General features: G+C 47.5%; 1 protein-coding gene across 2 annotated transcripts in view; it reads right to left on the reverse strand.

The window, feature by feature from the left end:
• The window catches only part of LOC138579452 (vitelline membrane outer layer protein 1 homolog), a 305,899-nt gene that overhangs the window by 33,654 nt on the left and 252,212 nt on the right, over positions 1 to 20,033 (reverse strand). The window contains exon 4 of one of the 2 annotated variants that reach the window (XM_069649782.1): positions 16,352 to 16,934. The exons of the other annotated variant lie outside the window; for it this stretch is intronic. Coding sequence (XP_069505883.1) covers positions 16,637 to 16,934 — 298 coding nt within the window. The 3' untranslated portion in view covers positions 16,352 to 16,636. Of the gene's footprint in view, positions 1 to 16,351; positions 16,935 to 20,033 lie in introns of those variants that run through there. 2 annotated transcript variants of the gene reach the window in all.

The raw sequence follows: 20,033 nt of genomic DNA on the forward strand, positions 1-20,033 counted from the left end.
ATACTGTCAGTTAGCACACCGTATTAATCTGCACAAGTGGTAGTTCTAATCCAGAATCCCCGGCTACGAGCCCCCACTCTGTTAATGACTCCAATCAAGCATTCCCACTAAGTCAGTGCCTTGTCTTGGATTGCTCAAGGGAACCCCTTATTTATATATTTGTATGACAAGTTATAATCTGGATGATGAACCCTTGTATAACGCCCCTGTCTTAGAATACCCCTGACCCCACTGAGCCAAGAAGTAGGTTTGTTTTGCAAATTAAAAAGGTTTATTTGAAAAATTAAACAATAGATATATATCACACTTTTATAATAAATTAATATTTGATATCACACTTAGACATATGACAGTGATCAACACTGGATGATGTTATACTAGCACACTGGTTTAATTACTTAGGAGTAGTATAGAGGATAAGGTAGCTGAGAATGCTTTATATGGTACAAGGAAATGGAAGGTGGGAAAAAAAGCAACACAGGAATAAACTTGATATGATTTCAGCAAAAGATAATATAATCACTTTTCCCCTTTTGGCAATTAACCCCCCCTCTATGCAATGTAAGGAGATGGAAGTAACACACACAGTCTTCAGGAATACAATCACAGTACAATACGAATTCAGTTCCCACCTAGCAAGCTTAGAGAAACAGGGATGATTTTAAACGCAGGCAAAGTACTTTAAATGTGGTATGCAAAGAAGGGAAAAATATGCTAAAAATGATTTTAATTCCCTATAAGAGATTCAGGCTGGGTGATAGCTACTTTAAATTAGTTCAGGATCACTTTAGCAATGCTCTATGAATGATTGTCAGGTTGCAAACGAATTTCAGCAAAGGAAAGCAAGAAGCTGCTATTTTGACACGTGAAGAAATTTGAGCCAAATCGCAAATTGCGGCACTTTTTCCAAGTGCGTCAAGCGCGATTACGGAAAAAGAATGATGAATAGGAAGTCGGTTCTTGGTTCGGTGGAAAGCCTAGAATCTTAGCTTTATAATGAAAGTTAAAACTCGCTCCTAGCACAAACGGTTCAAGAGATACGGACAATTTCGTGAAGGTAGTTTTTCAGAAATTAAACAATTATTCAAAATGGCAAAATGGCACTTTTACAGGTTTAAAATCGGAGAAGGGACACACGATTCTATGATGCAGTTCTGGACAGGTTCAAATGTTTTGAATCAGATTATTTTAAGCTAAGAGATGGGTTCTGCACAGTTCTAGCTGGGTACTCACTCTTAATTTTGGAAGGAATGGGTCATGGATCTGGTCAACAGGTTGGACTGGACTTCTGGGCAGTTTCTGGTACTGGTTCTCTGGTTCTAGATCTCTGATCTGGATCTCTGGTTCTGCTCACAGCGATCTGGGCATGTCCGGTCTGCGGTTCTGGATACAGCTCTGTTTTCTGGGTGTTTCTGGCACAGGGTTCTCGGCCAGAATGCGACAGCTCAGCCTGGCCGTTTGAATAATTTGCAAATGATTTTGAGGCCTGCTGAAAAAGGATTCAGCTTGTGGATTCAGGCCTCTCTGCTACAAGTTCTGGAGTCTGGGTTCAAAGTTCTGGTCTCTGGAGATTGATGGATTTGAAGTCTGGAGTCTCCCGGCAAAGCGTCCCGCAAGAAAGTGGAAAGTGAATGTCCCTGTCTGGTTTCCAGTGGCTCTTTTTATGTCTTTTGAAAATGGGTGTGGATGCTAACTTTCTTTGCCCAACCCACTCACGATTTGATAGGTCAAGGATTTCTCTTTGACCTGATTTGAGAAGGGAGCAGTGAGTCAGAGTGATGAGGTAGGTTTATGGTCAGAGGATCCTCCCCTTGTCAAATTGCACACAAATCTATTTCTGATCCAAATACATGTTTCCCAGATACACAATTTGCTGAAATTACATACACACATCATATATCACATAAGGTAGTCTCTGTTCCAACTCTGATGTTTCTAAGAGCTTGGATTAAGAAATGACAACATTTTGCGCTTTTTGGTTGGTTTCCCAATATTGGACTGTTATTCAAATTTACACAGAGGTAACCTGTCTCTCTACACATATTCCAGTAAATGTCCATGTCTCTAGCTTAAATCCAGTGTCTGAAACATGAATAAATTGCAGGGTTCGGTCCCAGAACATCCTATGGAATTGAGTTTAGACTCAAATTGTAGGTACATATTCCATTTTAAGGATTTCCAAATTGTACATTCCTGTCATCTGGTTACAATTAGTTATCAGTGTTTTTATAAAACATATATTTGCCTTCAATTCAATTCACAAAACGTGTCTGGCCCGCACCTAGTAACTGGGTGAGTCAGGGATCACATGTCTCTTCTTCCAGGCAGAGTTCTGGTTACAGTCCACAGCCAAATCAGCATGTCCCATTCCATTGAAAGAGACTATTGTGTTGGGTCCTGCAGGCTGGAGGAGAAACCCCTTCCTCTCAATTAACAGAGCCATGTGATATCCTGCCTCCTGGTGTGGGTCTCTGGGGTGTTAACAGTTTTCAGGAAAGGCATGTCTTTTGAACTTTTAATTACATAAGACCCCCTTCTGTTCACTGCACAGTTCTGCAAGACAGCTCTCCTGTCAGGATTTATAGAGCGCCAGCGCGGTCAGTGTCCAATGCCGGTACTGCACCTATTTTTGACAGCTGTCTTGAATTAATACATTTCAAAAGGAAAGGATTTTAATTGATAGTATATGATCCTTGCTTGACATGGCATTGATGTGGATCTGCAGTAGAGTAAAGTAAAACACTCAACCATAGTTGGATTTTTGTTTGGTGGTTCCGGGCCCATGATTTTAGCAATTTTTGACATTAATAAAAACGGGTTTTGAACAGAACCATCTTTCTTTGCACTGGTGGGTGGCTGTACGCAAAACTGCACGGTTCTCCAGGATTCAGGTGCAAATGTGTGCTTTTCCGCCCTCTTGGATTTCCTAATTCCACAGCACCAAATGTTGCAGCATAATAGTCCAAACGTGGGTCAGGACACCCAACAACCAGCATATGGGCCTGTCCTGTCCACCCCTCTCTACAGCCAACAAAAGACACAGAAAGTGGTCAGTAAGTGACTTGAACCCTTTCAAGTCCCTAGCAACTTCTTTAAATGGTTTGAGGACTCTAGTTGCTCTGCACGCTTCCTTTCTAAGCCTCAAGCCTCCCAAGTAGATAGTGGGACTTGGATCCCTCCTCAAAATCTGATGCGTGTTTCCACCAATCACAATTCCTGCAGGAGTCCCATGATACAGGGCTAACCCGCTTACTGCGTGACCAATTTAAGGTGGTTGAAGGACCCCTACTCTGCATGCTGGCAGATCCCCTTATCTTAGAGCAGGTCTAAGTGTGCCAGATAGCAGGGAGCATTATGTCTGCTAAGTGTGGATGAGTTAGTCTTTTCTTGACTGATAGAGGTCTCTTGCCTTCACCTTATTCTGCTGTATTTGCTTCACAGGAGGGATAAACACCTACCCTGCTGCCTATAAGACATAAAATGCTGGTCAGAGGGGAGGGGCTATGCCTTATTTTCAGTTAACCTTCTTTCAGGTAGCAAATCATAGTGCTTGCGGGACCTGAGGGCCCCAGAGTCCTCCTAATCTCTGGAAATAGTCAACCTGATTGCACTCATTACAAGACCCACAGATTAAATAACAGAAGTGCCCTATTACATATATAATACATATTAAACATGCTTAGAGGATTATGATCATATCATCGTGAGGGAAAAAATAGAAATTAAAATTGTTTAGTTTTTTTGGACACTTACACACCAGACTCAGAGCCATGGCGGCGGGGCGAAGGCGGAAATGAAAGCCTGCATTATGCATTGTAATCCACGTTACCCTCATGTCCTCCCTCACCTCCTTCCCTACCTAAAATTGAGGTTTCCCTTCTGCAAACAGACCATATACAAGACTGCTTTAGCTATGTGTCCCCACCATCTCTCTATGCGGTCCTGCATTGGACCAGGATGAGCGAGCATGTCACTTCCTCCTGTAACCATATCAAAGACCTCCCCAAGGCGCCAACCCTGGGTTTTCTGGAGAGGAAGTCCTGAAATTCACAAAGAAAGACCACCAAGGTAAGGAGAAGTACCATATGCAATATTGCTATTATCCTATTCCCCCCAAGGACTGGTTCAAAACCACAACCTGATCCCAATAACAGGCAAAGAAATCAAGCCCTGGTCTCAACACCAGTGTGTTGGGAAGGATTTGCAAATGCAGAGGACCACAGCAAAGTGCCTTCTCCAGGGCTTTAAAAGTACGTCCCTGCAGAGCCCCCAAATCCAACTCTACTCCCCATAAAGGTGAAGCTGCCTTCTGGGGAGAATTTAGTAGAGGTGAGTCTCTGCATCTTCAAAGGTCTCTACACCACCCTAAGGAGATCTGAAGGCCTAAATGGAAGACCATTGATCCTGGCGGGTAGTCTCTGTCCCCCAGTTCTGCAATCCCTCCACTCTAGGGTCGCAGCTAGGAGAATTTGGCACCCTTAAAAGACAGCAGCCTTGAAACACTGCAGTGGCGGCTACAATCCTTGTAGGCTGAGAGCCGTCTAGACCTTTGGGTGGTGATGGCACTGGCAGCAAATAAGACTCAATTCCTCAGCCTTAACTTTCCAGCGGATCGGGGGATCTGGGTCAGGGTCTGTGGGGGCAACAATGGGGATCTTTGAGGGGCAGATTTCAGAGTCACTGACAGAGCCTTATGGGCCTAGAAACCACAAACAGAGGGGCCAAAAGGGGAATTATAATTGCTGCCACCTCTTCTCGCATTATTTTGTACTGTACTCGAGGTATCAGCGGGAACCGGGGGAAAGGCATTTATAAGAAACATGTGCCATGTACCTGCCATTGCGTCCAAACCCAAAGCCAATGGAACAGAGTGAAGGGGGCAGTATTGGGCCCCAGATGATTCCAACTGTTGGCGAACACATCTATCCGCTGGGTGCCAACCCTGCTGCAGCCGGCATGAAAAGCTGCTGCCGACAGGCAGACGTCCAGAGACGTTGGGAACGCCTGGCTCAGATTATAGGTACGCCTCCTTCAGTGTCGACGGCAACACAATCATGGTCTCTAAAGAAATAAAAACACTTGGGATTTATCTGGACTCAACACTATCCCTGAAGAAACAAGTCAGCTCCGTAGCATCCTCCACAGCTCATAACAATAAGCTTATCTACAGCTGTAAATCTTATCTGCCCTCAAACAGCTGCCTAACATTAACTAGAGCTTTAGCCCTGTCAACAATTGACTACTGTAACACCCTCTTTCTAGGCTCCTCTGAACTCAACTTAAACAGGCTTCAGGTCCTTCAAAACAACTCCTTGAGAGCAGCTCTCAACGTACCCAGATCCAGACATATCTCAACACTGAGGCGTAACGCCAACTGGATGCCAGTTCGCGACAGAATCATGCTCCGTACACTGGTAATCACTCACAAGTGCCGCTCTAACACAGCCCCCAAATACCTGTCTGACAAATTCAACAAGCACCTTCTGTCACGCAGCACCAGATCTGCCCTCTCTCATAACCTTACAGTACCCAGGTTCAACCTAAAACCTGCAGGTGGAGCCAGCTGCCCTGTCCAAGCAGCTAAACTCTCGGGCGATGTCTCTCTGACCCTCACCCAATCTCCAACCTACTCAAGGCACTTCCACTCATATCTCTGTACAAATATCAACTGCTAGGCCTACCTGTAACCTCCAGGTCTGCTACATTGTTACGGCGTCATTTATTGTATATATGTTAGACCCACCTGTAACTGTTGGTCTACATTCTGCTATCATGTGCTTGCTTTCTCCATGTATGTAACTATGTTTTTCCAGCACCCAGTTACTTCAGGGTTCGGTGCGCGATACAAATAATAAACAAATACAAATACAAAAATTCCCACTGTTTTACTGAAGATCACCTTGACCTGGCCCGATGCTGGAGCTCTTCCACCCAAAGGATAGTATCAGTGGCCAAGACAATAAGGGCTACACCTTGTTGTCATTTCCTCTGTTCATTTATGACTTGATAGTTGGATTGGCTGCCTGGACAAGGGACACCTTATGCTTCAACTCTTGAGCAAAGGCCATCAGTGCCCATTCAGTCCCTGCCAACTCCATACAGTTGGAGAAATTCTCCTGTGCAAAGGTGACGATTTGCGCCGGTAGAACCAGTGCCCCAAAGTGACCCCCACAATGCAACGTGTCTGGCATCTGCTGCTGCTAGCCTGGGTTCTTGGGGACTCAGCGTGATACCCCTGTTCAGATGACCCAGATCCAGCCACCAACTCAAATTCTATTTGGTCTGGAGTGAGACTGGTTCCATTGCCTCGATCCGGTGCGTGCATTGATTACATGCAGATAGTCTAAAATTCACTAGAGCTTCCAGGGGCAATCTGGTCCATGGTGTCAGGAATAAGCTGGATCACGTGTCCCCTTGAACCGATAGCCAGGCCATGGTTGAGGCCCCCAGGCAGTGTAGAAGAAATGGCAAGTGGTCCTGCGACTTCAGGGCACCAGTGTTGACTTTCAGAAAGTCTCTGCAATAGACTCCAAACAAGCAAGATTTCTGCACCCAAGGACCTCAGGACCTGCCATACTCTGGAGGCTGGCGATATTGGTGATTCCCTTGAGTGAGCTAGAGTCATCCGGATGTCTAACTGATGTAGGAGACCCACAGTTGCTGCCATGGGTTTCATGAAGTTTCTCATTGTCTAGCTGAAAGCCATTGCTTCAGGTGTTCCAGACTGAGCACCAATCAGAGCTGCCTCATTGCTAGAGTCTATACTGGCAGCTCGCAGTCCACACCCAAATGCTGCTGAAGTTGGAGGAATCTTTGCCCTATCCATCTTATATTCTCTGTGTACAATGCCGCATGCCCATGGGGCTAGAAGCATGCGTTGCCATGCTGGAAGACCCGCTCGCAGTTTCCGCAACACTGGGCGATTCTCCATGGCTGCTTGGGCCCAGTCGAGAATAAAGATTACCCCTGCTAACTGCGCAGGGAGTATTAATTCTATTAAAGACTAGGAGGCGAGCATTATGCTTCACTTCTTTAATTCACTACTCTTCACAGCAGTTTCAACAAACTCAAACATATAACAAAACGCTGAAAAACAGTCTGAACAGACTTTTTCTTCCTTGAACTACAATCCCCATAGTGTCTGTAGTCCAACCTACTCCAGCTCAGCTATAACCATATCCTGTCCCTGAGCTCCTCCTCTCTTTTACTCGCTCTGAAAGTCCCAGAGAAAAGTCCACACTTAGCCCTGCAACCGGCAATGACTCGAACCATTCCAAACGAAAGTCGCCCTCTTTCAACTCCGACAACGACTCCTACTAGTCTCTCACTTCAGTTATTCTTCTGCTCCTCTCCTAGAAATAATAGAAAGCAGAAAATCAGGGAGGTGTCCATGTATTGCTATTATCCTCATAATATTATCACATGCAACATTCAATAATATATACAATACATTTCTCGGGTGGGAATTTAATGCTCGCCTCCTAGTCTTTAATAGAATTAATACTCCCTGCGCAGTTAGCAGGGGTAATCTTTATTCTATGACAAGACTGGAGGCGAGCATTATGCTTGTTCAAAGCTGTCCCAATACTGTACTCGCCATACTTTCTGTTGGTTTAAAATAAAACTCTCTAAATGTGCGATCATTTGCCCAGTCTGCTCCTGCCATACTATCTTGCAAGGGAACCCCTGTCTTATATGCTTTGGACGCCATGGCCCCCCTCACTGAATGTGCACCGAATTGCCGCAAATCGATCCCTGCTACTAGCATTACCTCTCTGACCCATCTCGCTATGGTAGCTGTCTTTACTCCCTGAAAGGGCTTCCTACGCGCTATCAGCAACTGACTTGTACTACTCGCTCTATTTTCTGCCGTTCTGGCCTCGTATTCCTTAATGCAACTAGCTACGCACCATTTGACATTACTGGGGAAATAGGGATAGTGCACTGCGGATGTGCCAGATTTCGTCCTTTGTACTACTACGAAGGTCACTCCTTCAGGACCGAACCTCCTCCTACTGATTTCCAAAGCCCTAACGTCCGACACCCTCTTGCAGGATATGAGACATAACAGCATAGCCAATTTGCCTGATAACTGCTTGAGCGACAAAAATCTATTCACTGGCCAACTCTCTAATAATTTCAAAACCCTTGTAACGTCCCATAACACTGTATATCTGGGAACCGGTGGCACCTTAAATTTAGCTCCTCGAATGAGCCTACACACTGCTGGGTGTTCACCCGCTGGAGTACCCTCAATTGGCATATGACCAGCGGAAATCGCTGATCTGTACACTCCAATAGTGCGGAAAGCTTTCCCATCTTGCAGCAGGTGTGCTAGAAAATTCAGTATGGCTACTATAGGCGCAGAAATGGGATGAAAACCTCTCCCTCTACACCAACTCGTCCACCTGGCCCAAGCCGCGTCGTAGCTCCTCCGAGTCGATGGAGCCCAGGATTCGGCAATAAGTTCTGCTGCTTGCATCGAAATGCCTGGCAGTTCCCATCGTCTCCTGATATCCTGCACGCGATGAGCGGGAGTGTCTTCTTCATTCTCAGAGGATGACACTGCCCAGCTGGGTCCGTGAGCAATTGATCCCCTTCCGGGAGGATCCTCGGCAGGTCTATCAACCGCTCTATCAGCGTCGGGAACCACACTTGGGCTTTCCACAACGGTGCTATCAGCACTAACTCTGCTCTCTCCCTCCGACACTGTCCAGTCTTGCAGGAATGCGTCCGTACCTCTTGCGTCTGGGTCCAGTCTCCAGCTGAAGTAGCTGGATAACTGGGCGTTGAGACGGGACGCAAATAGATCCGTGTGCAACGGGCCCCATTTCTGAGCTATCATCTGAAACACTGATGGATCTAACTTCCAATCGCTGGAGTCTGTGAGGTACTGGGAGTTCCAATCTGCTATCACATTCAGTGTGCCGGGTAAGTACTCCGCTGTCACTGATGTCCCCATCCTCAGGCAATAGTGCCAGAAATCTTTCGCTAGTTCGGCTAGCATCCTGGACTTCGTCCCTCCTAAGTGGTTTATGTAACGCACTGCCGATATGTTGTCCATCTTCAGTAGGACGCAAGACTTCACTTTGTCTCTCGTGAATGTCTTTATCGCGAAGGAGCCTGCTAGGAGCTCTAAACAGTTTATGTGCAGGTTCAGCTCCTCTGCGCTCCATCTCCCACCAGTTTGCAACTCTCCGCATCGCGCACCCCATCCTATACGGCTCGCGTCTGACTCTATCACGATGTCCGGCCGGTCTCCGAATATGGCACGCCCATTCCAGGCGTCCATATTCTGTAACCACCATTCCAGTTCCGTGATCGATTCCTGATCTAGCGGTATCGATTGATGATATCTCAGCCCCTGTTGCAGGTGTCTGATTTTCAATCTTTGTAAAGCTCGATAGTGTAAAGGACCTGGAAAGATAGCTTGTATTGAGGCTGCGAGGAGTCCCACAATCCTCGCTAGGATTCTCAGAGATATAACTCTCTTCTCTAGGCATGCTCTGATCTCTCTCTTGATATCTCGGATCTTCCTTGCTGGGAGTTCTAGAGTGGCTTTCCTCGTGTCCAGGATGAAACCGAGGAAATCCAACCTCTGAGCCGGCTTCGTATCTGACTTCTCTGTGTTCACTAGAAACCCCAGTGACTGCAAGAGATCCAGGACCCACTGCGTCTGATATTCCAGTGCCTTCTGATCTTCCGCTAGCAGCAATAGATCGTCTAAGTATATGATCAGCCGGATTCCTTTTTCTCTGATGGCTGCGGCTACTGGTTTCATCAACTTCGTGAACGCCCAAGGCGCTGACGCAAGCCCGAATGGCATAGTCCTGAATTGCCAGAATTGTCCCTTCCAGCGAAAAGCTAGAAATCCCCTGAACTGCTCCTGTACTGGGACTGTAAGGTAGGCATCCTTTAGGTCTAGCCTGGTTAGCCAGTCTCCCTCCCTCAGGGAGTCTCTGAGCTGATGGATTCCTTCCATCTTGAAATGATGGTAAACTACCCATCCGTTCAGCTCCTTCAGATTTATTACCGGGCGTACTTTCTCCTTCCTGTGAACGAGAAACATGTTGCTGAGAAAGCTTGGGACCCCGGGGCATCTCTCTATGGCTCTCTTCCTCACTAGGAGCTCCAACTCGGTATCGAGGGCCGCCTGCTCCCCTCTCGCTAGCTGCTGGCGTGGGGGGGCTCTTGTCTGCACTGGGTCTTGGATGAACTCTAGCTGCAGACCTCTGACGGTTTGCAAAATCCAGGCATCGCTGGAAAGCGCGCGCCAGCTTCCCCAGAACATCTTTGTTCTCCCTCCCACCGGAGGGTACGTTACCGTTCTTACCTGGTGTGAACCCCTGGCCTCGTCCGAAGCCTCTTCCACGTCGTCCTCTGTTATAACGACCTCTGGCCGGGAAGAACGTGTCTTGTTGCCTGTTCTCCCAGTATTGGGCCCTGTGATTCGGGGGTCTTCTGCCTCCTTGTTGGCGACCGGTCGAGCGACCCCTGTAACGACCGGTCCCGGCAAAAACTCTCTGCGGGAAGATCTTACGGATTGACGCTTGCGCCTTCTCCAGTGATGTGTATGTGCCTACGAATCGGCCCATCTCCTTCCCGAAAGTCTCTCCAAACAAGAGGCCTTGCGCTGTCTCCCCGGCCTCGTAGGATGCCAGGTCGCTGAGCTTTGAGTCTATCTTCAGAAGTAATCCTCTTCTCCTCTCGGAGGCTATAGCGCAATTCGCGTTACCTAGGAGGCAGACCGCCCTTTGCGCCCATCCAGCTAGGGCCTCCGGGTCCACCTCCTCGCCTGTGTCTTTCGCTCTTTCCGCCAAGTCCATGATCTTAGCGAGCGGACCGGCCAAGTCCAGGACCTTCTCCTGGCAACTCTTCCATGATCTATCAATCCCTTTACGGGGGTCCTTACTGGTCTTTGAAACAAAAGTGAGCATCTTTGGATCCAATTCGGGGGCTTCTGCCACCTTCCCAGGTAGGTCCGGCCTGGGACATTCCGCACGAAGTCGCTGGCGGACTTCCTTATCCAAGGCTTTCCTGAGCCTTGCTGTCCTGTACTGAGCCACTCTCGGAGAAGGCTGCCAGTCGGAAGATCTCGGATTCCTGATGGCGTCCGGATCGAACATGTCATCTTGCTCCTCGTCGAGGTGCTTCTCTTTGCGGGCTTTCTTTCCCCCGCTGGGCGTTGCCCACTCCTCCTCGACTGGTTCCTCCGGCTCTTGAGGGGAAAATTATTCCTCCTCTGGCTCCTCTTCCGAGCCTGGGTCATCATCTCCCCTATTATCTTCCCCGGGAGAGGGGGTCATGAGGTCCGGCACGGCCTGACGCTGCAAATATGCTCTCTTAAGCTTCGCGAAGGCGTCGGCGACCTCCGGGGCCTTGTCTTCTGCCCCATCCGATGGGCCCTGGGGGTCTGCAGAGGCTTTCCTCTTGCGGGCCTGAGTACTCCTCTTAGACCCTGCTCCAGAGGGTTCCATGGGCAGGCTACGAGTCGTCTTGGTGCTTTCCTTAGGCTGGTGAAGCATAGCTTCTAGTGTCTCTAGCCTTTCCTGCAAGGGTCTCACCCCTTGAGCCACCGCATCTATCAGGGAATTCCCCAGCACCTCCTTGAAGCTTGCAGCCAAATCTAGGGACTGCTCCTCCTCACTCCATTCATATTCAGACATGATAAGGGGTGCTGCGTGCCTCGGTACCTGCGTGCAGGTGTCTTCTGCTGCCCACTTCCTGATAGATGCTCCTCTGAGACCTCTTCCAAGTCTCCAGATATCTCAGATCTTCTTTCTTTTCTTTTTTTTTTTTTTTTTTTTTATATATGTGGCTGCACCGGACTCTTCTTGAATAATATGCCTGTGGTGGCTTGCTAGCCTTGTAAATAGGTTGTATGGAGCACTTCTTTTCTTTTTTTTTTTTTTTTTTTTTTGTAACTTTTATTTTGTAAGGGCTCGAACCTGCTGCCTCTTCTGAGGTAATGCAGGCCCCCGCTTGCTGAGCGCTTCACGCGCGCGTGGGGAAGTTAGGCTCCCGGAGCTCTAATCGCTCCGACTGTTCGAACTCTTCGTGCTGCAGCCGCGTCGCGTAATGGGAGCGACGCGGCTCAGCGCTTCTCGAGCTCCGCCCCCCCAAGGGTGGGGGGGGAGAAACTCCTCTTGGCCCTCTGCGAGGGCTCGCCGCGTTCGGCGTTCGGCTCCTCCCTTACAAGGGAGGGGGCTCGCTGCAGCGTGCCCGCTCCCCGCAGCGTGAAAGGGAGGTTCGGGGAGCCCCGGAGCCCGGCGGGATACCCCTCAAGTGCTGGTAATGCGGCACGGGGCTGGTGGACGCCGGGGCTCCCGAAGCTGCTGTGAAGCAGCTATGCGGATCGCTCCGCGGAGGCGCGACGAAAGCGGAGTTCCGGATCCGAAACGCTGTTCCGTTATACTCGCAATAAAAAGAAAAGCCTTTATAATTACTGTGCTAAACACTGCTACTCCGCGTAAACTTGCCCTGGGCCTTTTGCAACCCACTAGATAACCTAAATCCTGCGCTAAAGTAAATAAACCCACATTAGGTTAGAGGTAAACAGAAAGCCACTTATCTGCTTGAAGAGCAGTAAAAGAAGAGGAGGAGCTCAGGGACAGGATATGGTCATAGCTGAGCTGGAGTAGGTTGGACTACAGAGACTATGGGGATTGTAGTTCAAGGAAGAAAAAGTCTGTTCAGACTGTTTTTCAGCGTTTTGTTATATGTTTGAGTTTGTTGAAACTGCTGTGAAGAGTAGTGAATTAAAGAAGTGAAGCATAATGCTCGCCTCCAGTCTTGTCATAGAATTCTTCTGAGAAGGAGGTAGCCTGAGCCCTTTCACCACCTGATTCCCAGGCCACTATCCTAGTAGGGGAGGGATGTGGGAAGTGAATCCCTTGGGGATGTGTCCTTCCATCTAACAATGTCTTACCCTTCCCATTGATCGTTCCACAAGCAACATATAGCAGCTCACCTTCCCTTTTTGGGAGGCAAGAAACACAGAATCCTGTACTTCTATTGGCGTCTGAGCGCAGCCCCAACGCCAACGGCAGATACACCTCCAGAGAATGGAGGCCTTCTCTGCTGGGTCATGTCTGGGACAATCTAAAGTTCCCGGCACCGGAAGCAGAAGTGGACCTGGAAGGGGGCATGTTGAACAGAGTCTGTGCATGGGGTGCCAGTCTCAAGACCAGATGTAACGCACCCACTTGGGCGGATGCTGAGAGAGTAATGCTTCCAAAATGTCTGTCCAACAGATATCAATGGCACAGAGCCAGGAGAATCTGTGGACGTTGCTTCTATGGTGCCTGCCCTTGAGGGCTGAACAAGATATGCCTCCCGGCATATTCTTTCAATAAGAGAGGTCAGTAGGCATTAGAGACCACCTATGCTGGGTCCAACCTGTCCGTCCGCACAACCATTTATGAAGTGTATTTAGCACAGTCTATGGTGACAGAGCTGGAAAAGTTTTTTTTATACAATGGATAAGGGGGGGGCTGTGGCAGTATTCTATTGGACAGTGAGCAAGAAGCCCACCTCATGTCCTACACTGCTATGGCACTAACAGAATGTAGCATGTCCCCAGTCAGGAGAAGCATGTCCCCATGGCGCTGGAAGATGGTTGTCTTTCGTACACCAAGCCAAGTTTGATAGCCTTGTCTATAATGGCTTGCAGATCTGCGTTTGAGGTAAGGGGCCCCGGGATGGAACCTCCACTGCTAAATATGCTGTGAAAGGGGCGATGTGCTAAGTCGTACTACCTATCACACTTGTGGAACGGAGATCGACTCCTCGGATCGGATTGGCAGCCATTCTGACCCAAGTCGTTCTTCAGCATCAATTGGTGGCACTTGATCCCGTCATTGTATTAGCCGGAAGCTGTTTAGCCTATCTCCAGAGGTCTGGCGGTGGCCCCCACAGCACCCTGCCTCAGCCCTCATCCTGACTAAAGTCATGGTGAAGGCTGGGGCCTACTGCGGCAAGCTGGAACGTGGAATGTGGCACCCCGCCTCCTGCTCCCATGCTCCACGTCAGACAGGAACCAGGAAGCCCTTGCCTCGTGCTTCCTGTCTGCAAGAAGCGCGTCCAGGAGCTGGAGTCCTGGAAAGAAGACTGAGCTTTGAGAAGACAGCAGCAGGTAAGAAAGCCTTTTTTGTTTTGTAATTGCATGTATGTCTGAGTGTGTGCATGCATGTCGCATGTAATTGTGAATGTATGTAATGTATGTGTATATATATATGCATATGCGTGCGTGCGTGTGAACGGTGTATGTATGTATGGGTGTAAGTGTGCATGTCATGTGAATGGGGATGGTGTGCGTGAATGTTCTGGGTGCACAGTGCGTGTGAGTGAATGTGAGAGAAGGTGTATGGGTGAGTGACTGGTGAGTGAATGGCTGGGTATAAATGTAGTTATGTGTGCATGTGAGGCGCTGGAGGGCACAGGGGCTAGGCATGGCATTTTTTCCTGGGCTTCTATGATAAAGAAAGCATGATAAGTGTCATTACATGGATAGACTGGTATTTTGGTGCAGCCAGTTTAGACATTTATTACTGTGACATTCCATATTTTACTGGGCATCTAAAATAAAGCAAGCATGATAACTGTTTTAACCTGGCTAGACAGGCATTTTGATACAACCATTCTATCAATTTCTTACTGTGGTATGACATCTTCTACTGAGAATCTATGATAAAGCAAGCATGATAAATGTTACTATATCGCTTGACAGGTATTTGGGTGCAGCAAATCTAGCTATAATATCTTACTGTAGCATGACATTTTTATTATTGGAAATCTGTGATAAAGCAAACATGACAAGTGTTATTACATGGCCAGACTGGCATTTTGGTCTTGACAATGTTACTATTACTATGATGTGGCATTTTTTACTGGGCATCTATGATAAAGCAAGAATTATACGTCTTATTACATGTCTAGACTAGCCAACATTGGTGAAGCCAGTTTGGACATGTTTTCTTATTGTGGCATGGCACTTATAATGGCAAAGTCAACAGGAGTACATTCTTATGTGGGGTACTGGCATATATTAGCAGAGCAAGCTTGGACATATTTTCTGATGATAACCTTACTGGCATTATGCGCAAAGAAAACATGAGCGTGCTTTTATACAGGGATACTGGCATAAGCTAGTGCAGCCAGCTTGGAAAAATATGGCCATAACCAGCATGACAATGTTGTTTATTCTGGCATATATAGTGGGGAAAGGAATCATGAAAGCGCGTTGGGAAATGCAGCTGTTCTCTGTTGCTGAATTGTATCAATTAGATTTTTTTCAGAAATTACCCTATAAAACCGACTGAGGACAAGCTGGCTTTTTGACCAATTTTTCACTTAGTGTTCTGTAAAATGCACCATTTTAATCCATTATTCAAAAAGAATTTGTACTCAAAGGGAGAAGCAGCACAAGCCCATCTTGGTTGGTTGGGGTTCCCTTGCTATGCTCAGTCGCTCTTGCATATTTGTGGCAAGTTTTTACACCCCACCAAGTAAAGAAATCATCTGCCGCCACTGGTGGCTAGTTTGTTTAGGTGTGAGGGGATAGGCATCCCTCGCCCCTTGTTTCTAGGCTGGGTGAAAGCTGCAAGGTTTGATTAAAAAAAGATATTCTTACAGCTTTCACATAGTGCTGTGTGTGGTGTGCACCTGCAGTGGCACGGTCAACATGGGCTTTGCACATGCATGGTGGTCCATGCCAGCTTGAGGTGTGGCACGGCCCCTTCTTTGCATGAGGAGTCAGGGGGATTCTCCACATGGCTTGCAGGGGTGGGGGCACACATTTTGCGCTTCGTCACTGCTTGTCTCTGGGCCCTGCTGGGAATGTGCCATTCATACTCTCCTGAAGAGGGAAACTGCCCACGCTAAAGAAGTATTGTATGTAAACCTCATAAGGAAAGTGTCTCAGTGTGCGTAGACCTATTTTTGACTGGGATGCTTCTGCAGTACATGCCTCTGCACAATACAGAGCATGCACTCAAACATGTCACACACAGCCACAAACGTCACATACAGCTACACACACACATAGGGCATACACACTCACACTGCACACAGCACATGCATCCACACACTGCAAACATTTCACATTCGCCAGGCAATGTACATATGAGCGCCGAGTGCACATGCTGCTTTTGAAGTGCTTCTGTTTGCGCTGGAGCCAAGTGGGCACCAACTGTCACATTACACATATCACCCAATGGGGCCATGAGTGAACTGAGCACTGGATCAGGCATGTGGTTTGTCATCAGTGCAAGTGGCGGTGACTGATCTTCCCTCCCAGAGAAATGTTCTAACAATACAATAACGACTTGAACTTGTTCCACTCCACCCTGCTCTTTATTATACCGGTGTAGTCGATTAGAAGGATGTTCCAGACATTTTACAAATAGTGGCAAATATAAGGTAAGTAAAGTTAGGTCTGTGCAAGACCGATTCCGAAGCAGACCATGGCCTTTGCCCTATTGCATGATGGCGGCTACACGGGAAGTCACAGGAAAGGCCTCAGCCAGCAACACAACAGCGAATGATAATTTCCTAGTGCATATGATGTCCAAAATGAATAAGAACACGTATCTCCTTTAAATGATGTTGAATGCAGGTGGGTGATTCCGCCCTTTCATCAGTCGTCGCAGCAGAACATTCTGACGTCGTTCAGGCCGGTCTGGTCTGTAAACCACCGGGCAGGGTCTATCCTGGTCTGAAGGCCACAGATCCCCTTCTTGCAGCGGCCAGTCTGATCATCGTAACTTCCCCATGCATGGCCACTGCCTTCAAGAGTTGCTTGATGGGTGCAAAAAACCTTGATGTTACTGGCTGCCGTGTCATCATAAAAATAGCCTTGGTATGGGTCAACCCGCAAGACACATTTCCGCATAAAACCGCCAGGACACCACGACACTAGAGTCCAGGCTCCCCATCTAGAAACAAAGTCAGTCAGAGTTACACATTCCTTAATATTGAGGACAAATCCAGCCCAGAGGTCTTTATCAAAGTACTTCCACATGATGCAGTGAATGAAACCAGGTCAACAAAGCAGCAACAGCATTCCCTGTCAGCACCCGCCTTCTCCACCCAATGACAGCAGATTAGATGTTGGATCACTTCAGGCCCCACCGGTGGCTTCACAATCACTGAATGCTTAGGGCTGGCTACCTACAGAGCCCCCTCCCGCTCTGGCAGACTGAAGGAGGCAGGACAAAGCAAAGAGAAGGAAGAAGACGAAGCAGCAACTGAGGCGACAAACAATACAGAAGGCAGAGGAGCAACGACCAGGGCAGAGTTCAGAATGGATATCAGAAATATAAGTAAGCACAGAAAGGGGAGAGAATTTGAAGAACTAGAGTGCCAGGGCACGGGAACAAGCAGGATAGAACACAGGAGCGTTGAGACGTAACCTACATGAAAGCCTTACCGGAATAAATACCGGCGTTCTGATGTGTTACGAGTCTCGGGTGCCATCCTTGAGTGAGTTGCTCTCGCCACAACGTAAAGTGGCGACATTGATTGGGTGCCATGTTGGAGTGGGCCTACAGGCCCTATGGACCATCAACATACAGCAGGACAATAGCCTCTACTTGTCCCAAAGGGACAAAAATTGTCAGGCGCATCATCGCCTGCTCATGACAGTTTGCCCCCTGCCAGAAAAGTGAGCCCAGGGCTTCCATGTATGCTGTCGAAAAAAGTGATTGACCAACAAAGGGGCGTGAACATTTGAAGCAGGTTCCCAAGAACGGTTGCAGGGTCCATAGCCTTTCCAGTCAACAAGATACTGCAGAAAGCCCCGATACTATCGGGAATCATCAGAAATGTGTGCTACTTAGTATTCAGGATGACCATCCAGCATCACAGGTGGAGGAACCGGTTTGTATTTGGAAAAGCAGTCGACAAAATTAGGTTTCAATTGAGAAACATGAAGAACAGGATGACTCCGAGACCGAGAAGTAGGGAGACCCTCACCAACCACCTCACGCATGCAGCACACTTCTCCAATCACGCAGCAACTTGGATCACTTCCTTCTTAGAAGGCAGAGCCATGAAAATGTTCTCCAATATAGCAAACGCAGAGCCCACTATCATACACTGTGGTGTCCCCCAGGGATCTTGTACTGCCCCAACGCTTTATAATCTATTTACAAAGCCTCTCTTTGATAAATTGGATGCACTTGGGATCACATACACAAACTATGCTGATGACACCCAGGTGCTCCTCCCCCTCACCGGGAACTATCTCCAAGACGCATCAACCCTTCAACAAATTCACTCCACAATCCAAGCCTGGATGGTCACGAATGGCTTATGCCTCAACGGGGATAAAACTGAAATCCTCATTCTTGGACAAAAATCCACTCTAGCCAAACTGGGTTCGACCTATCAAAACGTCTGCATTGACAACTGTGTCATCCCAGTCCTTTCCTCAGTTAAAACGCTTGGAGTCCACATTGATACTACTCTATCTATGGATAAACAAGTTAGCGCCATTGTATCGGCCTCCGCTTTGAGTACCAAATTGATCAATGCCATAAAGCCATTTCTAACAAAAGACAACTGCCTCTCCATTGCTAGAGCCACCATAAGAGCCAAATTGGACTACTGCAATTCCCTCCTAGCTGGTACATCAACAAAAAAAGCTAGCCAGACTCCAAATCACTCAAAACAACTCTCTCAGAGTAGCTCTCAGTATTCTTAAAAGAGAACAAATCTCTCAAGCAAGAAAAAATGTACACTGGCTACCAGTTAAAGACCGAATCACTTTCAAGATTCTCTCCACCACACACAAATGCATCAACCTGACCACAGCCTCTTACCTATCGGACACTCTAGCTAGAACACAATCCACAAGACCCATAAGACTAGGGTACACCAACCAATTTACAGTGCCGCGAATTACTAGGGCCAAGGCAGGAGGAATAGGATTCCCCTATCTGGCACCTAAGCTATTGAACGCGCTACCCACAGCCCTCAGAGCTGAAACCTCTCTCCATGCCTTCCGCAAAAATCTAAAAACTGCACTCTTCAATTAGCTGCTAGCTCATTGTCTGTACATGGCTTACAGCTATGCTTTCTGCACCTATTGCAACAAGCGCCACAATGCCACTTCCTTCTGTATGTGATACGTGACTACTGTAACTAAGCTATGAACATCTACTGTAACCAGCGCCACAATGCTCACGGGCTGCTGTGCGCTTAACAAATGTGAATAAAGAAGAAAGAAAGAAGAAGGAGACAAAGAGGAGTAGCAGCAGGATTAGTCGAATAATTACAAAAGGACCATAAGATATCAGAGCCGACTTAGAAGGGATCAATCTGGATGAGAAGATATCCAAACTCAATCCCCCACACGGAAAGGTGAAGCCTGTCTGTGAACATCTGCTGTTTTCTTTGTAACAGCATGAGAATCAGTTAAAGACTGCAGGACTTTGTCATAACCTGCAAGCAAATTAGTCAGATGTTCATCAAGAGAAGATGCAGTATATTCCTAAGAAGGGTGTGTAGGGAGGACCTAGGTATTATAACCCTAGGTGCACTGAAACTGACTGGTCTTTATAGCGGAAGTACATAGTTGTTACATGCAAGTTCTGCCGCAGGAAGAAGACCAACCCAATTGTCAACAGTAGCAAATGAAAAGCAGCATAGATATTGCTTGAGTGTTTGGTTGAGCCATTCTGTTTGTCCATTGGATTCCGGATGGTGTCCAGAGGAGAGCACTCTATCAATGCCTAAGTTCTTGCTCAGGTGAGACCAAAATGTGGAAATATACTGAGGGCCTCGATCTGATACAATAATTCCAGGAAGGCTGTGCAAATGAAAGATGTCACGTAAGAACACACTGGCCATTTCAGAAGCAGTAGGAAGTTTCTTTAAGGGAGTAAAAATGTACAATTTTAGAGAAATAATCCACTGTAACCATAATAGTTGTATAACCCTGGGAAAAGACAGTTCCACAATACAATCTGTGGAAATATGTTGTCAGGGTTGAGTAGGTAAAGGATGTTGTTGCAGTTTCCCAGAGGGGGCAC

Source organism: Ambystoma mexicanum, chromosome 3p (assembly GCF_040938575.1).
Source record: "Ambystoma mexicanum isolate Mex_15411 chromosome 3p, UKY_AmexF1_1, whole genome shotgun sequence".
NCBI classification, from domain to species: Eukaryota; Metazoa; Chordata; class Amphibia; order Caudata; family Ambystomatidae; genus Ambystoma; species Ambystoma mexicanum.